Raw genomic sequence first — 21321 nt, forward strand, 5'->3', positions numbered from 1 at the left:
AGAGAGAGAGAGAGAGAGAGAGAGAGAGAGAGAGAGAGAGAGAGAGAAAGAGACTACTGGGGAGGAGGGAGAGCAACAAAACCAGAGGAGGGAGGTAAGCCAGGTTAACATGAGCAAGTTACAATGATGGGGATGTTTGAGAATGTCATGATGAGATCCATTATTTTGTACACCAACTAAACATAGTTAATTTAAAAGTCAGTAAAACATCAGATTTTGTTTTTGAGACAGAATCTCCCAAGGTAGGCCTGGCTGGCCTCCAACTCACAATCCTCCTGCTTCAGTCTTGAAAATGCCGGGACCTTCTAAACTGTAGTTCAAAGACAATTCCAGCTTTCTATCCTGGCATAACTGACATGACTCACAAACTGCTTAATTACCCACCTATCTGTCAGTGTGTGTTACACATGGCTGTGTGCTAGGCCTGGAACAATACATGGTTTCCCTTGTAGTTTACTGTCATGGGGAAGACTCTTGTAAATACACCACATACAATGCAGACATGTAGGCAGAAACAGAAAGAGCAAAGGGAAGGAGAGTTTATCAAGCCTTAGAGTAGAGGTGTGTGTGTGTGTGTGTGTGTGTGTGTGTGTGTGTGTGTATGTGTGTGTGTATATATGTGTATGTGTGTGGTGCTTCATAGAGCTAGAAGTTGAAAGATGAGGAGGAATTTCAGGACGATAAAACATCAGGGTTGATGAGCACGTGTTCATATCCTTATGGATAATCATAAGGATATGAGTATCAGAACAACCAGCTGAGGCTCAATTTTATGTAATTAATCCATACACAAGAGTCACCAAAAGCATGAAATATGATTTGTGAAGTTGTATACTACAGTGTTGTATGTAATACAACCTGTGGTGTATTCAACAGTGTTGTGCTGTTTTTGGCATTCTGATAATACTTCGCAGATAAGCCTGTGCTCAAATGTGTGTGGTAGGAGGAAGGCGACAAGACAGGCCCAGTGCTGCATAGATCCAAAATGGGTTCTTTCGTTGCGTTGAAGTTCTATGAAATTAAACGGTGAAGTCTCATATCAGTGGACTCTGAAGCTATTTGTGGTCATATGAACTGGCCCCATTCATGCTGGCATTTGGCATGGAAAGGCATCTGGCCCACAGGAATGGTGTGCACAGAAGGAGAGCCACACCACAGTCCCCAGTTGCCTTTAGTGTCTGAAGCTAACCTCACCACCATGAAGGCCACTCCACACTGACTGTATTTAGAACCTCCTACTGTTTGTTTGTGTGGTAGAAAGGGCTGAATGCTCTCATACAGCAAATATTTAGAATCTGTTCTACAGAAGAATCACGATACAACATTATTCAAAAAGTAATTCTCCCATTTTCTTTTAGAAACCAGAGAGACTCCTACTGACAACCACATTCAAATTCTAAATATCAAATGACTCAGAGAGTGACTCTGTTGGGGATTATTCAGATTTATGGAGGATGTGAGTGCCAAAATTCTGAGCTTTCCCTTCTTTCGTTCTTTCCTTTTTTTTTTTTTTTTTTTTTTTTTTTTTTTGCAGGTTACAAGAACTAAGTCACCCCACATACTTCAGGCGGCAAGAGTGAGTGAGAGTCATGACCTACTTCTCCTCCTTCTTAAAAAATAATGTGGCAGGCTGTAAGTCCTGACAGCCCCAGGGAAGCCTTCTGCCTCCTTTTACTGTTACAGGTCCTGTGGCTCCAAGACTCATTGGCAGCTGTAAAGAGGCTTTGCATCGTTTTCCAGAAGTCAGTTACGTTCGGTTACATCTTGCTCAACCTCTGTTCTCTCATTAACTGGAGTAATGGGATCTGTGGGATCAGCAGACAGGTCTCAGAGGGTTTCTGAGTTATTTCTGGGATTTGGAAATCATCTGCTTCGTACCTTGGTAAGATGACTATTAGAACCGAGTCAGCTATTGGATGGCAAATAGTTTCTATTGTAATCATTGGGCCACATGTAACAATTACCCACTGATTACCACATCAAAGTTCCTGCTCTTGTAAAATAAATCAAAGAGGCAGATCACATCTAAACAATTAAACTTCCTTTGTCTTTACAGCACACTAGAACATTGTGGAATAATTGTTATAGGAGTTTCTAAAATTCCATGTTTTAATTTGGACTGGCTCTAGAGGTTGAAATTTCAATTTCTGGAATTAGCTTATCTTGAAGAAAATACCAGATCTACCAGTAGGACATATGTGAGGTGACAATACAAGCTACTTCATGACTGTTGGTTTCTGAAAGACCTGTAGAACCTTAGTCTGGACATGCTAAGAAATACTTTATATTCTGAATTTCTTTCCTGATGGCTAATTTACTTATGATTTGTTCCTTATCCACGGAGAGGCTGGATATTAGTTAAAAAATATTGGAACACAGACTATATGTGAACAATTACTGTATTATTAGTTAGTCCCTCTGGGGGAAAATGCAAAAATCAGCTTATTTAGTCCTTTCTATTAGAATCTGTGGGTGCTGTGGTCCTTGGGTGGGGCCCGGTGGGAGATGAGAGAGGCTAAGAATACCTCCCTAATAGTATGAGTGCCCACATCTGCTGGCATACCAAGTGACACAAACAGAGGATCCCTGCAAACTAGTGAGCCTCAGAATGGGTCTGGAACAGGGTGCTGGCTGTGTCCCTGTCTTTACAGAAGTCCCTTCAGGTGCTGGCAGCCTGGTACCTCCCCATAGTGACAATGGGATAGTTGGATACTACAGACTTCGTGTCAATTCCCCATTGGTTCAAAGGTTATATAAAAATGCTTGCTGCTGCGCAATACAGCAGATCTGCACCTGGATGCTGGTCTCCAAAGTCTTGTTTCCTGGGTTCACAACTTACCTCCCTCACCCCCTCCTGGACCCTGGTTCCTACAAGAGTCCAATCCAACTGTCCTTAGAGTCCTCCTCTCAGAGCTGGCAGGGAATCTGACCCAAAGCAGGCACAAACAGAGCCCAGGGCTGAGCACAGTACACAGCTGGTCATGATACATCCAGGTGTGAGGCTGGCCATTTGGTTTCTAATGTGGTGAGTTCTCTTATGGAAGAAACAGGACCAAACTTCTCTTACCAGGCTTCCAATGTCCTAACTAGGGTATCATGATGTGTATTTGGTATGGTTAACTCATCTTCACAGTCTTGAAGTATTGCATTTTAATATCAAGGAATTTTTGACTTTGCCATTTCTAAATATTATGCACACATTCATCCATTCAATAAGTATTTTCAGTATGTTAAGGAACACAAGAAGGGTGCAAGATTTTTCTCATAGAACACTCTTAGCTTTAACTGGATTGTGGATCCCTTCTAAAGCAGAGGCTCCACACCGTTTTCATCTTTCTGTCTCCAGGCACCCTGTAGAAGACACACAGCCCATGCACAAGGCACACACTGCATATGTGAATAATGGGCTGCAATTAGGCAGACTGTTCATGCCCACAGCATGAACATGTTCATTTGTATGTCTTAGTCATCTTTCACATTGGAATTTAAGCGCCACAGGAATGCAAATGCCGCCTCCCTGAAGAGTACATTTGGCTGCAGGATTATGCTAGACCTTTTGCTTAGATCAAATATATAATTTATGTGCCTATATAAAAAGAAGATGAAATCAACAACATATATAAACTCTCCAGGGACTCACAAATGTGAGAATAACAGTTTAGAAGAGGATTTCTCTCCATCTCAAATCCTCTTTCATGTAGCCCAAGGAAATGAGCAAAGAAATTCAGACACACTGAAGTTTTCAGGGCCAAACATTTTGATCCAATATGTTCTGCTGTAAAGTACTTGGCCTTGTCAGAGTGCTTATCATTCTGTGTTCCCAGTCTGTGCTTCATGGTGGGAAAAACAAATAAGACAGTGATGTGCAAAATGTTCTTTTCAAGTGTAAGGCAACGAATTTGAGAAAATACATATTAAAGGAATGCCTTGTACCGTTTAGCTCCTTTCCTGGGGCCACCCTCAGTCAGGCTGACTCGGTACTTACTGAGTTAAGGACTTAGCTCACTTGGAGTGGACACTTGGCAGAGCCCTCTCAGAGTCACCTAAGAGAGGTAGGCTACATTGCACCATGCTTTCAAATGAAGCATCTTTGATGCTCTGTCTTTTTGCATATGTGTGGTAAAGCTCTAATTAGAACATTTTACAATGCAGGCATTCAATTCCCCAATTTCTTATTTGCTTGAATTAACTTTTGAAAAACTGAGGTGATCGCTCTGGCATGGCCTTAATCCAGACTCTGTAATCAGCCCACAATCTGTGCACCACAAATGCCCCATCCTTTCCTGCCAGCTTCAACCTTCTGCACCTCTTCCTCCGGGTAATACATTTTAATTGGTACCTCTCTGTGACCCCCTAGCATCTCTGATCAAACAAACACTGGTTTTTTTGTTTTTGTTTTTTGTTTTGTTTTGTTTTTAAGATTCAGCCTCAACATCTTGGCAGTTAACAGGAGGACAGACTTGCCACAATGGCTACCTTTAAGTTGATAAAATCCATAAAATCCTCAAGTTGGAGGAGAAGATCCCAGAGGTGCAGCCTTTTCATCAATATTGTTGTATTGACTAAATGAAAGCAGGCATCTGGCATGCATAGCATGGTACTTTGCTTGTATTCGTTCATAGTTACTTTAAGTCTATGTCTTAGTTAAGGCTTTACTGCTGTGAACAGATACCATGACCAAGGCAACTCTTATAAGGACAATATTTAACTGGCTTACAGCTTCAGAGGTTCAGTCCATTGTCATGAAGGTGGCAATATGGCAGCATACAAGCAGGCATGGTTCAGGAAGAGCCGAGAGTTCTATATCTTCATCTGAAGGCTGCTAGCAGAATATTGGTTTTTAGGCAGCTAGGATGAGGGTTTTAAAGCTCACACCCACAGTGACACACCTACTCCAACAGGGCCACACCTACTCCACATTTTCTAATAGTGCCACTCCCTGTGCATATACAAACCTTAACATTTTACTCCCAGGCCCCCATAGGCTTGTTCAAACATAAATCTATGAGGGCCATACCTAAACATAGCATAATGCAAAATATATTAAGTCCAACTTCCAAAGTCCCTATGGTTTATAGCAATCTCAACAATGCTAAAAATCGAATTTTCAAAGTCTCTTCTGAGATTCATCCAATTACTTAACTGTAATCTACAAAGCAAGATAGGAAACAAGCCAGGCAAACTCCAAATTCTGAATCTCTATGTCTGATGTCAGAGTAATCTTCAGATCTCCAACTCCTTTTTTATCTTTGATGACTGCATCAAACTTCTTTCTTCTAGGCTAGTTTCACTCCCTGTTAGCAGCTTTCTTTAGCAGATAGCTCCTGACTCTGGCATCTTGAACATCTTGGGGTCTCCAAGGCAACTTTAATGTTACAGCTTCTTGTTTCAGTATATGGGATCCACACAAGATCTTCTGGAATCCTCAAAAGGGATTGTTTCACTTTTGCAGCTCTGCCCTCTGTAACATCCTAGGCTCTGAATGTCTTCACTCCACTGTTGCTGCTGTTCTTGGTGATCATCCCATGGTACTGGCAGTCTCCAATATACCGGGGTCTTCCACTACAACTAGGCTTCATTAATAGCCTCTCATAGGCTCTCTTCATGGAGCCAAGCTCCAACTCTTTTGCATGACTCCTTCAGTCCTGGGTCATCAACTGCAACTGAGGCTGCACCTTCCCAGTGGCCTTCCATGGCCTCTCATAGTGCCCAGTCTCAGCTGCTCTTCATGATCCCTTCATGTCTTCAAAACCAGTTTCACCTGAGTGACTCTTACACATAACCAAGTACAGCTGCACCATGAGGTACAACCTTGTCTATCTCTGGAACACAGCTTCTTTGTGCTCTCAGAAAATACTTCCTGGACTGGAGAGAGGGCTCCGTGGTTAAGAGCACTGATTGCTCTTCCAGAGGTCCTGAGTTCAATTCCTAGCAACCACATGGTAGCTCACAACCATCTGTAATGGGATGATGCCCTCTTCTTGTGTGTCTGAAGACAGCAATAGTGTATTCATATACATGAAATAAATAAATAATTCTTTAAAAAACAAAGTGTTATTTAAAAAAAAAAAAAAAAGAAAGAAAGAAAACACTTTCCAGAAGATGTCGCCTCAGTGATGCTGGTCTCTTCTTAATCACCATTGATTTCTTAGCTCCAGCTAACCAGCATCAATTGTCCCAGTAGTCCCTTCTATTCTGGATTCTAAAGTCAGAGCCACATGGCCAAAGCTGCCAAGTTATGCTGCTTGCTGTGGTTGGAACATGGTTCCCCCCTTATACTGTTACCAACTTTCTGTTTTCCAACTCCCTCACTGCCTAAGCCTAGATGTCCTGGAACTTTCTCTGTAGATTGACTTTGAACTCAGAGATCTTCATGCCTGTCTCCTAAACAATGGGATTAAAGGTATGGTCCACTAAGTTTTTCTTCACCTAGAACTTGCTCTGTTCTAGGCTGAGATTTTGAACTCAGAGATCTGCCTGACTTTGCCTTCTGGGATTAAAGACTTTATACTGCCATGCCTGGCTGGACCTAAATTTAGTGGGGGTGATTGTCCCAAGGTCTCCACTCCCTTAATTCAATTTAATATCCTTCAACACAGGATTCAGCTCCATTTCACTTTCTGGTGCCCCTTTAATATTTGAACCATATATTTTATAGTTTTCCTTTCTAAGCTTGCAACACTTGTTCAAAATGCTCTTCTTGAGACTTAACCAGAGTACAAAATCTCTGCTATTTTTTTTTTCTGAGACTTCCTTTGTCAATGCATTCAATATAAATCTCTTTACCTTAACTTTGGGTAGACTCTTCATAGAAGGGCAAAAAGCAGCCACATTCTTCAACAAAATATCACAAGAATAGTCTTTTGGCTACATATTAAAATTCTTCTCCTCTGAAACATCTGGAGCCAAGCTTACACAGTTTATATCACCTTCAGTAACAAAGTCTTCCATATTCCTACTAGGATGGTCCATTAATCCCATTTAAAGCATTCTACTGCTTTCCAAATCCAAAGTCCCCAAATCCATATTCTTCTAAAGAGAAGCACGGTCAGTTCTATCACAGCAATATTACAGTTGCTAGTACCAACTTCTGTCTTAATTAGGGTTCTACTGCTGTAAACAGATACCATGACCAAGACAACTCTTATAACATTTCATTATGGCTAGCTTACAGGTTCATAGGTTCAGTCCATTGCCATGAAGGCAGTATCCTGGCAGGCATGGTGCAGGAGGAGCTGAGAGTTCTACATCTTCATCTGAAGGCTGCTAGCAGAATACTGGTTTCCAAGCAGCTAAATGAGGGTCTTAAAGTTCATGCCCACAGTGACACACCTAATCCAACAAGGCCACACCTACACCAAAAGGGTCAAAGCTTCTAATAGTGCCACTCCCTGGGCTGAGCATATATAAACTGTCACAGTCAGGTTAGTAGACTAGAGTCCTTGAGCAGCAGAAAAGATTAGTGATGAAGATTAGCAATAGGTTGCTGCCAGTGAACATGGTTCATTCACCCACATAGGAATACCACATGGCAAAAAGGACTGGGTGCTCAGTCCCTTGTTTAGTGTGGCCTCAGTTCTTTAATGCTCTGGCGCACAGCTGGACAGAATGTTTGTTTTCTCTAATTTTCAGGTTCATTTGGGTGAAATAAAGATAGTTTCAGAGTAAAATGTCCCCCTGTCCCTCCCTTTCTTCCTTTTTTTCTTCTTTCCTTCCCTCCATCATTTCTTTGTTTCTACCTTCCCTCCTCCTCCTTTAAAATAATAGTGGAGAGTGAAGCTAGGAGTTCATACTTGCTGTGCAAATGCTCTACCACAAATTCAGCCCAGTCATGTTTTCTTGAAGTCAAAGAGGTCAAAGATGCCTTGCTCTCCTTTCTGACTCTGTCTCTTTTCCCTCTAGCATCTTGTTACTTTAACAAAACAAAACAAAAAACAAAACATAACCACTCCAGTGAGTCACCTTTCTTAGTATGAGGTGGAGATCAGACACTACTCTAAATTAGTACAACATGGGGTATTTCTCAAGAAGGTCAATTAGAGCCACTGGGCTCACAGATCCCTGTAAACCCAGGGTGGGGGGCACAACTGGCTCCTTGGGACAAGTGGGGCACTCACCAGTTGCCTTTTCAGGGTTGTTGCACATGAAGCATTGCCATGCCCCCGCTGTTTCACTGAAGCCAAACACATCAAAGAACCGCACTTCTTCCAGATGGAGCTGAAGCTGGTCCAGATCCTGTTTCAGGAATACAAAGCACAAAGCAAATAAGCATGCCTGCCTGCTACGGAACATCTGACACCAGAAAGAGGGGATGTGAAGCTGGAATGGCTGACTCTGGAACGGAGAGAGCACTGGAAGGGACTTCTCACGGCCACCCTGGGAGAGAGTACTTAGCTCAGACTCTTCTCCACGGGTTGGCTTTCACCGAGTGAGGGAGCCTAGCCTCAGGGCTGAGGCTTCGGGTGCACCCTGATGATTCATCTTAGACTTATAGGTAGACATTGGTTTTTTTTTTTTTTTTTTTCTGTTTTTTTCCCAGGGGAGAGTGTGAATGCAGCCCCCCCCACTACCACAAATTATGCAGTTTAGTTTCCCGAATTTTGGGAAATCACAGGGGTGCAATGGATAAGCCTCACCCTGGGAAAACCACCTTCGTGATCATGGTACCTCCCCTGCCAGGGAAGTATATGTAGATATTGTTTATTCTACAGTTGGTTTTAGTGGGAAATCATCTCTGAAATTGTTTGTCAGTAAAGTAACCATGTTTTGAGTACTCAAGTGGAATTTGACATACTGAGATGGCTGTTTTTTTTTTAGGTAGCCTGTGGCAATACACCGTGTCACTGTGCTCTTATTTAGAGAGGGGTTCCATTAGTCTGAAAGAAGATGAAAAGCTATTAGCCTAACCAAATAAAACTGTTCTACTGTACTTGAGGGGCTTTTCTGATATGTAAGGAACCCATCACTTGTGTTAACAGGCAGCAGGACTTCACTCTTAAGAGCTTGATCCTTCTTGATCCTTGCACACATTTCTTCAACCTACTTAGTGTTGTGAGCATTGGTGTACTGCGACTTCACTTTCTTACCTTTGGTTCTGTACTTTCACCTTGTGATAATTCTTAGCAACCAGAAAGGCCAGGTGCTGTTTGCGGTGTTCCAGACGGACCTAGTAAAGACTGGGTGATGACTTACCTAGATCCCACCCAGAATCATTGTTTCTCCATTTGCTGACACAGATGCTAAGCACACTAGACTCTGAGCAGTTTGAGAACAGAACTCAGTTGTTGGGGATTTGATTTGTGCTTACATGGGAGTTGATACATAGTCTACTGTGGGTTTTTTTTTTTTTTTTTGGACTGGTCAATAAAGAGCCAGTGACCAATGACTGGACACGGGGACAGAGGTGGGACTTTGGGGGATTTCCAGAGAGAAAATACAAGATAGGGAGAAGAGAATCACCAGAGAAGACAGAGAACCAATTATGTAAGAATCAGGGAAAAGTGGCCCCAGGGACTACTCCTCTGATTGGGTCTGGGTAGCAGAGATAAAGTATAGAAGTTTAGAAAGTAACTCAAGAATATCTAAGAGGAGAATGTGTTAGCTACAGAGAGGATGGGAAGTGGCCCAGTCATTGAGCTAGCTAAGGCATATTAAAAAAAAAAAAAATAAAGATTGAGTGTGCATTTCTTTCATTGGTGAATCCAGAGTTTTTGGGTGGGTTTAGAGCTACACTCATACCTGCTGGGAGCATAGAGTAGACTATAAATATTCACAGCTTCACTCAGTCTTCTTTGATAACAGCTGCATCCCCAGGATCTAGTATGGCACTGGGAAGGGAGTAGCATCATTGGTTTGTAGGTGCAATATAAATCCCATTTGCCAAAGAACTATGTGAAAGGCACAATGACAGTTTAAGATTCTCTTTAGAGAGCATTCATGCTCACCAAAAGATAGATACGATGAGGACAGAGATTTTGTTTGTTGAATTGGGTGTTTGAAACATCAGCCTCTGAAAGTGCTTGTCACACAAATGCACACTAAACACCTACTTCTAATGGAAACCACAGATCAGGTCTTTAAGACAATTATGCTTTACAGTCGGGGATTAGATATTTTGAAGGTTTAACATGCTGAATATAGTATTGTTGATTCTTAATATCAGAGGCATTTCAATAGGCTATGCACATGTATGTATGCATGTGTAACATACACATGTGCAGAAGCACACACGCACACACATGCATACAGATGTGAACGAATGTTGTTTTAAAAAATGATTTAGAATATGTTCATTAGAAAAAAGAAACTTTCTTTCTTTCTTTCTTGCTTTCTTTTTTAAAGAATGTTCCCTAAGATAAAGACCAAAGACGCACCTGGGAGCTTTATAGGTTTCAAAGGATGAAATCCATATTAAAATTTATGGGGAGAAAGCAGATGTTCATAAATATCTGTTTCAAAATTGCAAGGTCTCTGAAGTCTGTCCTTGGCCATCGGCATGCAGATCAGTCTTTGGTTTTTACACAATTGACGATCAATTCTTCATTCCCCACAAACACTACTAGCAAACAAAGGACTTAACACATAGGGCTCCCTTCATTTTTCCTGTTTAGAGACCAGGAGTGTCCCAGGTTGTTGCCTATAATCCACACTTGCTTTGGCAAAAAGTTACTTGAGAAGTTTAGGACAGATGGTGAGTTACACCCCAGGGCTCAAGTTGTGAAGCCAAGAGCAGGTTTAGCCCTTTAGAGGATTCAGGTGTTATGCAAAGGGATCCAAGCAAGGAAGATGGATTGTAGTTACAGGAACTATTGAAGTTGGCGGTAACAGCCAACTTTAAATAGACGGATGAAGCACATGTAATTTCAAGTATCTGTGGAAAATCAAATTAAGTAAATCACAAAGCAAGCCAGTGCAGACCACCAGTGATACGTTTTGGGACTGTACTTCTTAAATGCGCTTAGGGTCATTATTGGCTTTTTTTTCCCACTTATTTTTACCCTTCTTAGTCCTTAGTGTTGCCCAAGCACTGATGTATGGACACCTCCTATTCTCCTCCTTTCATCTTCCTCAAAACAAGAAAACTGACGTTGGTTTAGAAAGTTACAAACTTCCTTTTAGATACCTAGACCACAGAGGAATGATACAATAGTTCATATCTAATTCTCCATCCCTTTCTGGGTATTTCAGATCTAGTGGGGTTGTGGCAGATGGGGTTTCAGATGAAATACCAGTAATTTCCATCTCATAGGGTCTGTATAGTCATGTACACGAGTATTGGAGGCTCTTGTGTCATTGTAGAGAATGGTAATGATGAGGAATATCAGTCTCACAGCACACGCACACACACACACACACACACACACACACACACACACACACACACATACACACGCACACACACACACACCCCTTATGTACATAAGATCCTTCTTGCTAGCACATACCTACAAAGGAAGGCTCTCCTACTGGCCTTGAAGAAACAAGAAACTTGAGGAAAACAGTAGTTTCCAGTAGCTAGTGAGAGATTAAAAACTGTGTTTGTATAGAAATGAATAAATGTTTTGTTGTTGTTGTTGTTTTCTTTGTTTTTGTTTTGCCAGCAACCTGGATTTTTGGCTCTTCTCAAAGTAAAGAAAGATCCTACTTAGAAGAGTCAGTCTCACAGGTACCTTTCAAATCAGGTCTTAATAAAACCCGAGGGATAATGAAGCTTGAATTGTTTATGCAGATTTGGGAAAGTTACACCAGGAAACATGTTCTGAGAAGGATTTTCCTAACAAATGTCATTTAGTTAACACAGTTAAAAAGTCACTGGAGGGAAGATGGTCTTGTAAAACAGTTGTTTAGATAAGTTTGCCTCCAACTTTAGAAAAAAGTTATTAATGAAATTAAGAACTTGGAAAACCGTAAAGAATCTTGTAAATCCACTTAGGGAAAAATAAATTAGGCAACAGGGAAAGGTGAGTGGACAATTAAACATTATTTCATTATATTCTATAAAAGTGTGTGTGTGTGNGTGTGTGTGTGTGTGTAAAGTTGGGGGTGGGGGGGTGAAGGCAACCAAATAACTTAGCAGGTAAAGTCCCTTGGGTAAAGGGACTTCACATCAAGTTTGATGACCAGAGTTCAATCCCTGGTATCCACGGTGGAAAGCGATATCTAGTTCTTGAAGCTGCCCTCCAGTTTCCATGTGTGCTCATGATGTGTGTACCACACCATCCTCCAAGTATATACATAAATGCAAGATTGGTTTTTAAAGTGCATGGTAAGCTATGAAACTCACGTCGGGGGTCTATGTACTGAGGGAGGGTGCTGTGGAAGAGTTTTCTAGAAATCAGCCAAAGCATACATCTGGAACAGCTTTGACTCCTGGCACATTTAAGTTCTGAGCACAGAAAGAAAATGTGGGCTTGTCTCACGTGCTGTGTGTGCTTCTGGTTAGCCGGACTTCTAGCCTCAAAGCTCATGTATCGTATAAGAAATAGAAAAGCTTCAAGAAGTCCCTAATATTCTTGCACATTAATAAGGACTTAATGCCTTACTAGTTATTTCTAGAGTGCTCACGCTAGTTATATCCCAGTCCCAGGTGAAATTAATTTATGGAGGGAATATAATCAATAATTCATCTTTATATTGGCCTACATTGGACAAGCATGAAGCAAGAAACACTATGCTGAATGCATAAATTAGCAAAAAGAGGTTTTAAAGGAATGCACACCTTATAACTCAATTGTTTTATTCTTTCAGCTACTGGAAAATACTGCATTTGAGCTCAATTAATAAAATGTAGTGTCAGAGCAGCTGGTGTGTCAGAGATTATAGATAAAGGGATGAAGGTGGCATAGTTCTGCAGTCCCAGAAAGTGGCACAGGGTGCTGGACGATGCCTTCTTACATGTGTGTGGTATGGTCACTATACCGCATCTTACCACGTGACCTTTGACCCTCCACCTTCAGTAAGCTTCTTCACTGAAAGTCTGACTTTTACTATACTTTGTTGTTTTTGGAAATACAGTGGTCAGTGCTTTGTCCATAATATATTTCAATGAATTGTTATTTTACTAATTATGGTATGTAGATCTTATTTCTAATTTATATCAATGATAACTTTTGGGTTTTCTATTTCCATGTTTATTTGAGTATGTTCATTAAAGATTTATAGAGTACTTTTCTTTGCTTTTTTTAAAGAAAATGGGTCTTGCCATGTTCCCCAGGCTGGCCTCAAACTCTTGTGTTCCAGAAATTCTGCCTTAGCCTCCTTAGCTGGTATGATAGGTGCAAGCTACCATATTTACCTAGAGAACATCTCTTTGAACTTCTAATCTGGGAGCCAAGGATGTAGCTCAGTGATAAAGTACTTGGTTAGAGTGTGCAATGCCTTGTGCTTAATCCCCAACAATGCTGGTACAGTACAGCACAATGTAACTACCACATCTCTGTAGGTATTGTAGGAATTCACTTTATTTAACAAGTATTAGAATAAAATCAGTCAGACAAGGACAGGAGTCTGAGATCATCAGTGGGGCATGCTGGTTATTTTTAAGACATTCAACTTCCCCAATTTATCAGTTCTCATTTGGCTTCAACATCAGGAATCCTGGGAGACCTGTTATAAGCGTTAAAGGCATCTTTCATCTTTGACACTTCTCAGCAAGCTTTCCAAGGTATTCGGATGTGCACTGCCTGGAAAACTCTACACCTTTGGGAACAGATGTGAAGATAGCTGATATATTCCTCAAATGATTTGTATTTGAGGAATTTGTCAATTTCCGGGTACATCTGCTCATACGTTCCCACAGTATTTGGTTTCATGTTACAGAGTACATGGTCTGTTCGCAAAAGCACACTTTTCATCTTTAAAAATCAGAGATGTCATTGTTTCAAATCGTGCAATATGGAAAAAAGAGATGAGCTGTGCAAATCGCTGGGCCTAGATTGGACGTTAGTAAAATTCTACAGTGCTTGGGGAGGAAGGTGAGTTCCAGGTGGGAGACAGACATGTAGCAGTGACAGCAAGCAGCCATTCCTGGCATGTGGGATTCAGGACAGCATGGACGCCACAAGTGAGGTAGGTTTCATTGGCTCTCATTTTTCCAGCCTAAATTAATATGGGAAATCTGGAATGCATGGCCAGGGAGGTCCCCACATTAGGCTTCCCACTATCAATAGCAACCACAGACTAGACTCAAATTCCTTGTGTCCTTCAGGATTCTGGTCTGGTAGTTGTGACTCTGGTTAGGTCCCCATGTAGTTGGATCAGAATGCCCATATTTGATTTATGTTAGAGATAGTTATTGAAATACATTTATATAAGAACTAATGATGATGTTAGAATATTTGATTTAGTTCAAAAGACAGATCTACACATTCACCTAAGGATTAGGCAAAAAAGAATATGGGGGAGAGTGTAGGCTGATGACATAAGAGTTTAAACAAAGAAGTTTATGGAAAAGGTCACAGAGGATTATGGGGCCAAGTAGGAAATGAAGGTAGCAATTTGAATCATGCTATAGAAGCTTTATCAGTATTTGATAAACATGTATTTTTCTCATGTATCCCAGGCTTGCCTTGAACTTGTTTTAAATTATCTGTACATTTTCATTTACTTACTCTGGTGGCCTTCCCTAGTCCCCAACTGCATATAATCCTGCCCAAGCTCTGAGTCTCAGGAGGAGCTAGAGTATAGAGAGATGGAAGATTTACCAAAGGAGGGCTCTACGAAGCATGATGGGGGTCATCATCTAAGTGATAGACAGGACATTTGGGTGATGCAGCTGATTTGTAGTCTCACATGTAAGTAAGTATATATGTTCTTATATGTAAACCCAATAAACTCACTGGTCCCACTTGCTATACAAGGGTGGAATTTTTCTTTAGTCTGTTGGTGTCCTAAGCTGGGGTATATAGATATTTGTTTGCCCCTCCCCAGGGAAGTCATGTAGCCACTACAGTGCACAGCTGCCTGCTGTTTAGCTCGATGAGCCCCTGGGTGACTGCTGGCTGCCAAGCATCACAAGAGAGTGTTTGGTCATAGACTGCCTAACATTCAAAATTTGCATCATAATTTCTTTTCAAGGCATACTACTTTTATGTTGCCAAGCAAGGAAGGCATGAACTCTTAATGAACACATCTTTAGAAATTCCTGTTTTTTTGTTTGTTTGTTTTTCAGTTAAAAATTTGGGAGAAAACTCAGTATTCCTATCAGGCATTCCTATCCACCATCTTTCAGATGCAAGCTGAGCATGCTCAAAGTATTCCTGATCAGAATTTTAACCATTGAACATGTACGTCATGACCTTGAGCTAAGCATGCTCAAAAAATGTATACATATCCTCGGACTGAGCATGCCCCTAATGTGCTTTCCTAAGAATATGTGTAAACGCAGGGCATTTGGCAACATTTTCACACCATCAAAAAATTGACAGACTTTAAGTGAAGCCATTGTGAGACAAGGTTCACTTGTCTACTTGACTGCTTGATTTGTATCTTGGGACCAATATCAATTATCGAAAAATGTAAATCAACGTTCAGTAGCATTTTCACTTTTACAAGTGGTATTATACTGTAGGCTCCATTCCATTTGTTCCAGTCAAGATCTCTCCATGAGGGCTGGGGAGATGTCTGGGTGAAGTGCTGGCTACACATGTATGAAGACCTGAATTTGAATTCTCAGAACTCATGAAAGACAGCAAAATGCTGTGTGTCTGCTACCCAGTGTTGAAGGGTTGGGGCAGCGAGACAGGTAGATCTAGGATGGTCTCTGGCAAAGCTCTGTATCTGAGAGAGTGAGACCCAGGCTCAGTGAGAGACTCTGTCCCAAAAAAAGTAAGATGGAGAGGGAGTGATATTATTATTGGCTTGTCCATATGTTTAAGTATGGGTGAGTGTACCCACTACATGCACAAACATGTACACACACACACACACACACACACACACACACCTCTCCATAGTGCTATGCCCACCATCCATCTTATGGTACCCATGACCAGGGGGCTGTGTAACTTTTGCTCTCACATGAATCATAAGACAATGAGCATCCTTATCCTTACTTGTCTCTCTTGCGGTATGAGCAGGGCTGGTTCTGAGATAAACAAACTCTCCAGAATGGATTATAAGGTGTTCCTGTTAGACTGTAGAGAAGGTGTGTGTGTGTGTGTGTTTCTGCATAGTTAGGGTCTTCTGAGAATTTTTTACAGAATGGTGTGACCTAATTTTATGGCTGACTAGAAAGTGAGGTACCAGAGATTTATTTTCTTAGTAGTGTTTATGATTCAGTGTGGGGATGAGACCAAAGACCCTGGAGAAGTCCTTGTCTGTTGGGTGGGTGTCCAGTAGAGACTTTGGTCTCATCTTTCCTCTGGAAAGAGTTATGTATATTAACAAAGGTCAAACGTAGGAACCCAGGCCTCTTTCCAAAGATGATAGATTCTTTCTTTCCTCCTTTTGTAAATGATCCCCCTACACAAAGGACCAGAATTATCTTTTCAGGTTCTGGCCTACAGTACAGACCCAATAATGTGTTGGATGACATCTGGTTCTCATTGCGTTGCCTCAGGGCTAACAACAGAAACCAAAGAGAACTGGCAAGGCTATTTGCTCTCAGAAAATAATAATCTGCTCAACTCCAGAAACTTGGTTTCATGAGATATTAAGCATTTTATATTATGCATATCTTTAATGTCATTGCGTTCTGCCAAAGCGCTTTCCAGAATGACCTTCAAGTTTACATTTCTTCTGGCCGAACACCAGGGGTTCTTTTTCCACCTCGAAATCGGGGAAGCCTTTTCTAGGCTCAGAGTTTTCCGGGAAAATTACAATGTATGTTTTGTCTCGTGTCTGAATAGGCTTTTGTGGACCATAAATGCATGGGATCTGACTGTGTCAGGTGCTTGCAAGCATCTGCAATGACTTCTTAAGTAGTTGCTTCTTAAAATCCAGCCAGGCTTCTAGAGAGAACATTCTGTTCTCCCTCGTTGTTGCCTCTCAATGGAGAGAAATGTTACAGGTTCTGGAAATCATAGCAACCATTTCTAGGTGCTAACTATTTTAATATGCCAATTCATGTCAATGTCTGATCAACATCTAGCTTTAAGAATTATATTAAGAATTAAAGCACACCTTTAATCCCAGCATTCTGTGTGGCAGAGGCGGGTGGATCTCTATGAGTTCCAGGGCAGCCTGGTCTACAGAGTGAGTTCCAGGATAGTCAGGGCTACACAGAACAAGTTGTCTCAAAAAATGACAGAGAACAACACAAAATGAATTATTTTGTTGCTGTGTTAACTACTTGAAGTTAAAAAAAATATAAAGGCGATAAAATTGATTTTAGTGGGTGGAGAGATGGCTGAGCAGGTAAGAGCACTGCTGCTCTTCCAGAAGATGAGATTTGGTTCCCAGAGCCCACATTGGTCACTCTCTCCTACATATGATATTCATTCATAAACACACACACACATCTACAGAGAGAGCTAGACACAATGAGAGAGACACACACACACATACACAGAGAGAGCCAAAGAGAGACAGAGACAGAGAAAACTTAAAAACAAAAGAAAGCCCGGAATGATGTCAGTGCTGACAGCACCCCTACAACCATGAGGAACACCCCTAAAACTCACCAGGCTTTCTGTAAGAAATGCTGCAAGCATACCCCACAGATGGCCCCCATGCACGAAGGGTAAGAATTCTCTGTACATCCAAGGCAAGCAGCACTATGACAGAAGCAAAGCAGCCTCGGTGGGCAGACAGGCCAGTCTCAGTGAAAAGGCTGAGATCACAAAGAAGCATGTGTGTGTGGAGCCGGACTGCAGATTCAAGAGGACCCTGGCTCTCCAGGGACAGGAGCATTTCAAACCCGAAGGTGCTAAGAAGAGAAAGGGCCATGTGTTCTTTAGACAGAAGGCATTGTATCCATGCTGCTAGAATTCTAAATGTCTTCTTTTAGTCATTCAACAGACAAAGCTCAGAGCTAAGCCAAAGGGAGGTAATGGTGACAGAGGCAGATGCCATCAGCAGGGTAGCTACCATGTGGATAAGAACTGGATACGGCTAACTATGATCAATTTACACAATGGGCACTTACAGAGACTCTAGAATGAGGTGATCTACACGCATAAAGATACTTTACATGTCATCATTATTATGAGGATTAGTGTGTGATGTATGTGTGGAAGGGCATTGCATGCCATATGTGGAGGTCAGAGAACAACTTCATGGAGCTGTTTCTCATCTTCCCCTTATACAGGGTCCCGGGGAATTGAACTCATATCACCAAGCTAAAAAGGCAGGCCATCTCACTGCCCCAGCAAGATATGCTTTCAAACAAAGTGCTAAGTGTAGAATTAAAGACCAAACAGTGGTATGAAAATACTTATGGAGGACATTAAGTCAACCCCAGGAGAACATCTCTGATCACTTCCTACCCCTCTCTAGAGGTTGATACTTGAAGCAACTCTCAAAGAAAGATAAACACATTTTTAATCTGGAGAAAGGAGACATGTTTTTTTTGTGCTTATCTGAATTTGTGAACTATTTACAGGTCCTGTACACATGGGGCCTGCCTTGACGACCTCTAGGAACTTGTAGAGTAGAATCCTTACTTTGCCTGTGCAAGCTTGGTTTTGATAACGAAAGCCACTAAAAGGCTGCCTTGTCTTTCTGATTTTTGTACCCACCCTTGTCAAAGGGCTCTATGCTGAAGCTTAAAAAGATATCTTTTTGGTTTTAAGTGTGTGTGTGTGTGTGTGTGTGTGTGTGTGTGTGTGAGAGAGAGAGAGAGAGAGAGAGAGAGAGAGAGAGAGAGAGAGAGAGAGAGAGAGAGAGGGAGAGGGAGAGGGAGAGGGAGAGATATGAGACAGAGAGACAGACATAGAGATAGATAGATGGAGGTATAGACAGACAGGCAGACAATTTGATAGAGACAGAGAAGGCCCAGTGACTGCAGATGCTTCAGGAGTGAAGTGGGGTCGGATGTCAGAGTCCATGGAGCTGGAGTTACAGGTGGCTCTGAATGAGCATTTGTGGCCTTGACTACTGAGTCATTTCTGTGGCCTCAAGTTGAAGTTTTTACCTAGTACTTCAACCTCAGAGACAAAGAAACAGGCACACAATGCAAATTATTTCAGATGCATTCTTTTTGTCTTTTCTTAGAAAAACTAAGCAACTCTTCAGAAGTAACACAGAATGGACTGAATGACCAAATAAGGCTTCTGGGGGTGGTGGTGCCCCAGTGTAAAGGGCAGACTTGGAGCAAGAGGGTTAGAATTCACACCCTAGCAGTCTCAAGAAATCATCCTTATTCCCTCGAGGCTTCTAATATGCCATTCCAATTGCATAATCCTGTGACCCCCTGACCTTCAGGGAGGAGCTGCCACAGCATTCATGGGTAATCATAATACTGCCAAAACTGTAGAAAAACAATAAAAGTATTAAAAGTGTCTTCTAAAAATGAAGCCAAGGCTCTTTTCCATATATAAAAAACAGTGCTTTGGAAGCATTTTTTTTTTCCCTGCAAGGAGTGACTTGTTTAAGAAACATGAATGTTATAGTGTCTGAGAAACATTTAATTTTCTAAAAGCAAGACATAGTTATCTGCCTGGTTTTGTTAGTTGGCTGTCAGATCTGGGAGCAGTGGATGGATGTAATGGGATGCCAACATAGAAGGATGTGAGGAACACAAATGTTTCAAGGGGCCGTAATGACATGCACATGGTTTGATGGGGCGGTAATGAGGCAGACAAATAGAATGCCACACAGAGATATGCATTGGCGATGATGTAATGAGATGCATAAATGGATGAGAGTAATGACAAAGGCATGGGGGGCATGATGTGATTTGTAAACGGGAGCTTTAAATGGGGAGGGTGGGAAGAGTGGCCCAAGATGAGAAGCAGAGGGAAAGGCTGTGCTGCTGTGTGTGAATGGAGGAGCTAATCACATGTGCATGATGAGGCGGTAATGAGATAAGAATGGGGTGGGATAATGAAGTTCACAGATGGAGGGGTGTAATGAGCTTCGTGGAAAGGGGGGGATGGCAACAAGCATAAAAGGAAGGGTTTAATACCAAGAAGAAAGGGATGGCACAAAGAGATGCAGGGACTGAAAGGAGGTGCAGAGAAACGGGATGCCGTGGAAGAGATGGAAATAACAAGATGAGCCAATTAGCACTCTAATGAGATGCCAACATGAAAGGGCATAGCGAGGTGTGTCCATTTAGGGAATAATTAGACACCCACATAGGACGGCCGTGAAGGACCCAGGCTCTGATGAGACACGGATCAGAGGACTTAGTTCTTACTAAGTCTGTGAAAACGGAAGAAAAAAAATCTAGAAGAGGCCACAGAGGTATTTAAATCGGAAAAGACATGACAAAGCAGGTGATTTTAAAGAAAGCATCAAGGTTTGCGTGTGAAGAGATGAGTTTATGGCTGCTGTGTATGGGGCCCTGTAGTGCCCTGTAGTGCCCTGTAGTGCTGGGTTGCGGCTGTGTTGTATAGGGCCCTGCTCTGTGCCCCACACTCTGCTAAGTATGAAGCCTATGATGGAAGGAGCTCATTTCTAGTTTGAAAAAATGAGCTTCAGTTTGAAGACTCCATCTGCCCAGCACACTAACACATGGGTGGTGGATATGGGAGTCCTGCTAGCTGGGTTACTACAGCCTTTGCCTCTATGTCAGGGTTTTGGAAGATCTTGTGGCCGACAACTATCAGATCAACTAGTCTCTTGGTTGCTTTCTATCACTGTGATAAGATATCAAACCAAGGCAACTTATAAAAGAAAACATTTAATTTGGGGTTCCTGGTTGCAGAGGCTTACAGTCCATAACCATCATGATCGGGAGTATGGCAGTAGGTAGGCAGGGAGCTGGAACAGCAGCTGATATCTCAGTAGGAGGCAAAGAGCTAACTGGAAATAGCCTGGGCTTTTGAAACCACAAAGTCCACCCCCCCCCCCCAGTGACAAATCTCCTCCAACAAGGCTACACCCTCTAATCCTTCCCAAACAGTTCCACCCACGGGGGACCAAGTATTTAAACACATAACCCTATCGGGGACCATGCTCATTCAAACCACCATCCCTGGAAGAGATGCAGAGATACAGCAACACACTCCAGGAACTGGTAGTGCTCTTTAGCTGATTTTTGTTTGTTTTGTTTTGTTTCCTGTATCTCGGGCTGGTCTTGAACTCCTTATGTAGCCAAGGATGACCTTGAATTTCTGATCCTCCGGTGGCTATCTCCAGAGCGATGGGGTTTCAGGTAAGTAACACCATGCATGCTTGCTGGTTTATGTGGTGCTGGGGCTTGCAACAGGACCTCTT

General features: G+C 41.9%; 1 protein-coding gene and 1 pseudogene across 3 annotated transcripts in view; both read right to left on the minus strand.

Annotated features, from left to right (window-relative positions):
* The window catches only part of Veph1 (ventricular zone expressed PH domain containing 1), a 209571-nt gene that overhangs the window by 18528 nt on the left and 169722 nt on the right, over positions 1 to 21321 (minus strand). For all 3 annotated transcript variants that reach the window (XM_021195529.2, XM_029537562.1, XM_029537563.1), the window contains exon 12: positions 8118 to 8235. In XM_021195529.2, coding sequence (XP_021051188.1) covers positions 8118 to 8235 — 118 coding nt within the window. The remainder of the gene's footprint in view (positions 1 to 8117; positions 8236 to 21321) is intronic.
* Positions 8537 to 8687, minus strand: LOC115063909 (annotated as a pseudogene).

Source organism: Mus pahari, chromosome 4 (genome assembly GCF_900095145.1).
Source record: "Mus pahari chromosome 4, PAHARI_EIJ_v1.1, whole genome shotgun sequence".
NCBI lineage: Eukaryota > Metazoa > Chordata > Mammalia > Rodentia > Muridae > Mus > Mus pahari.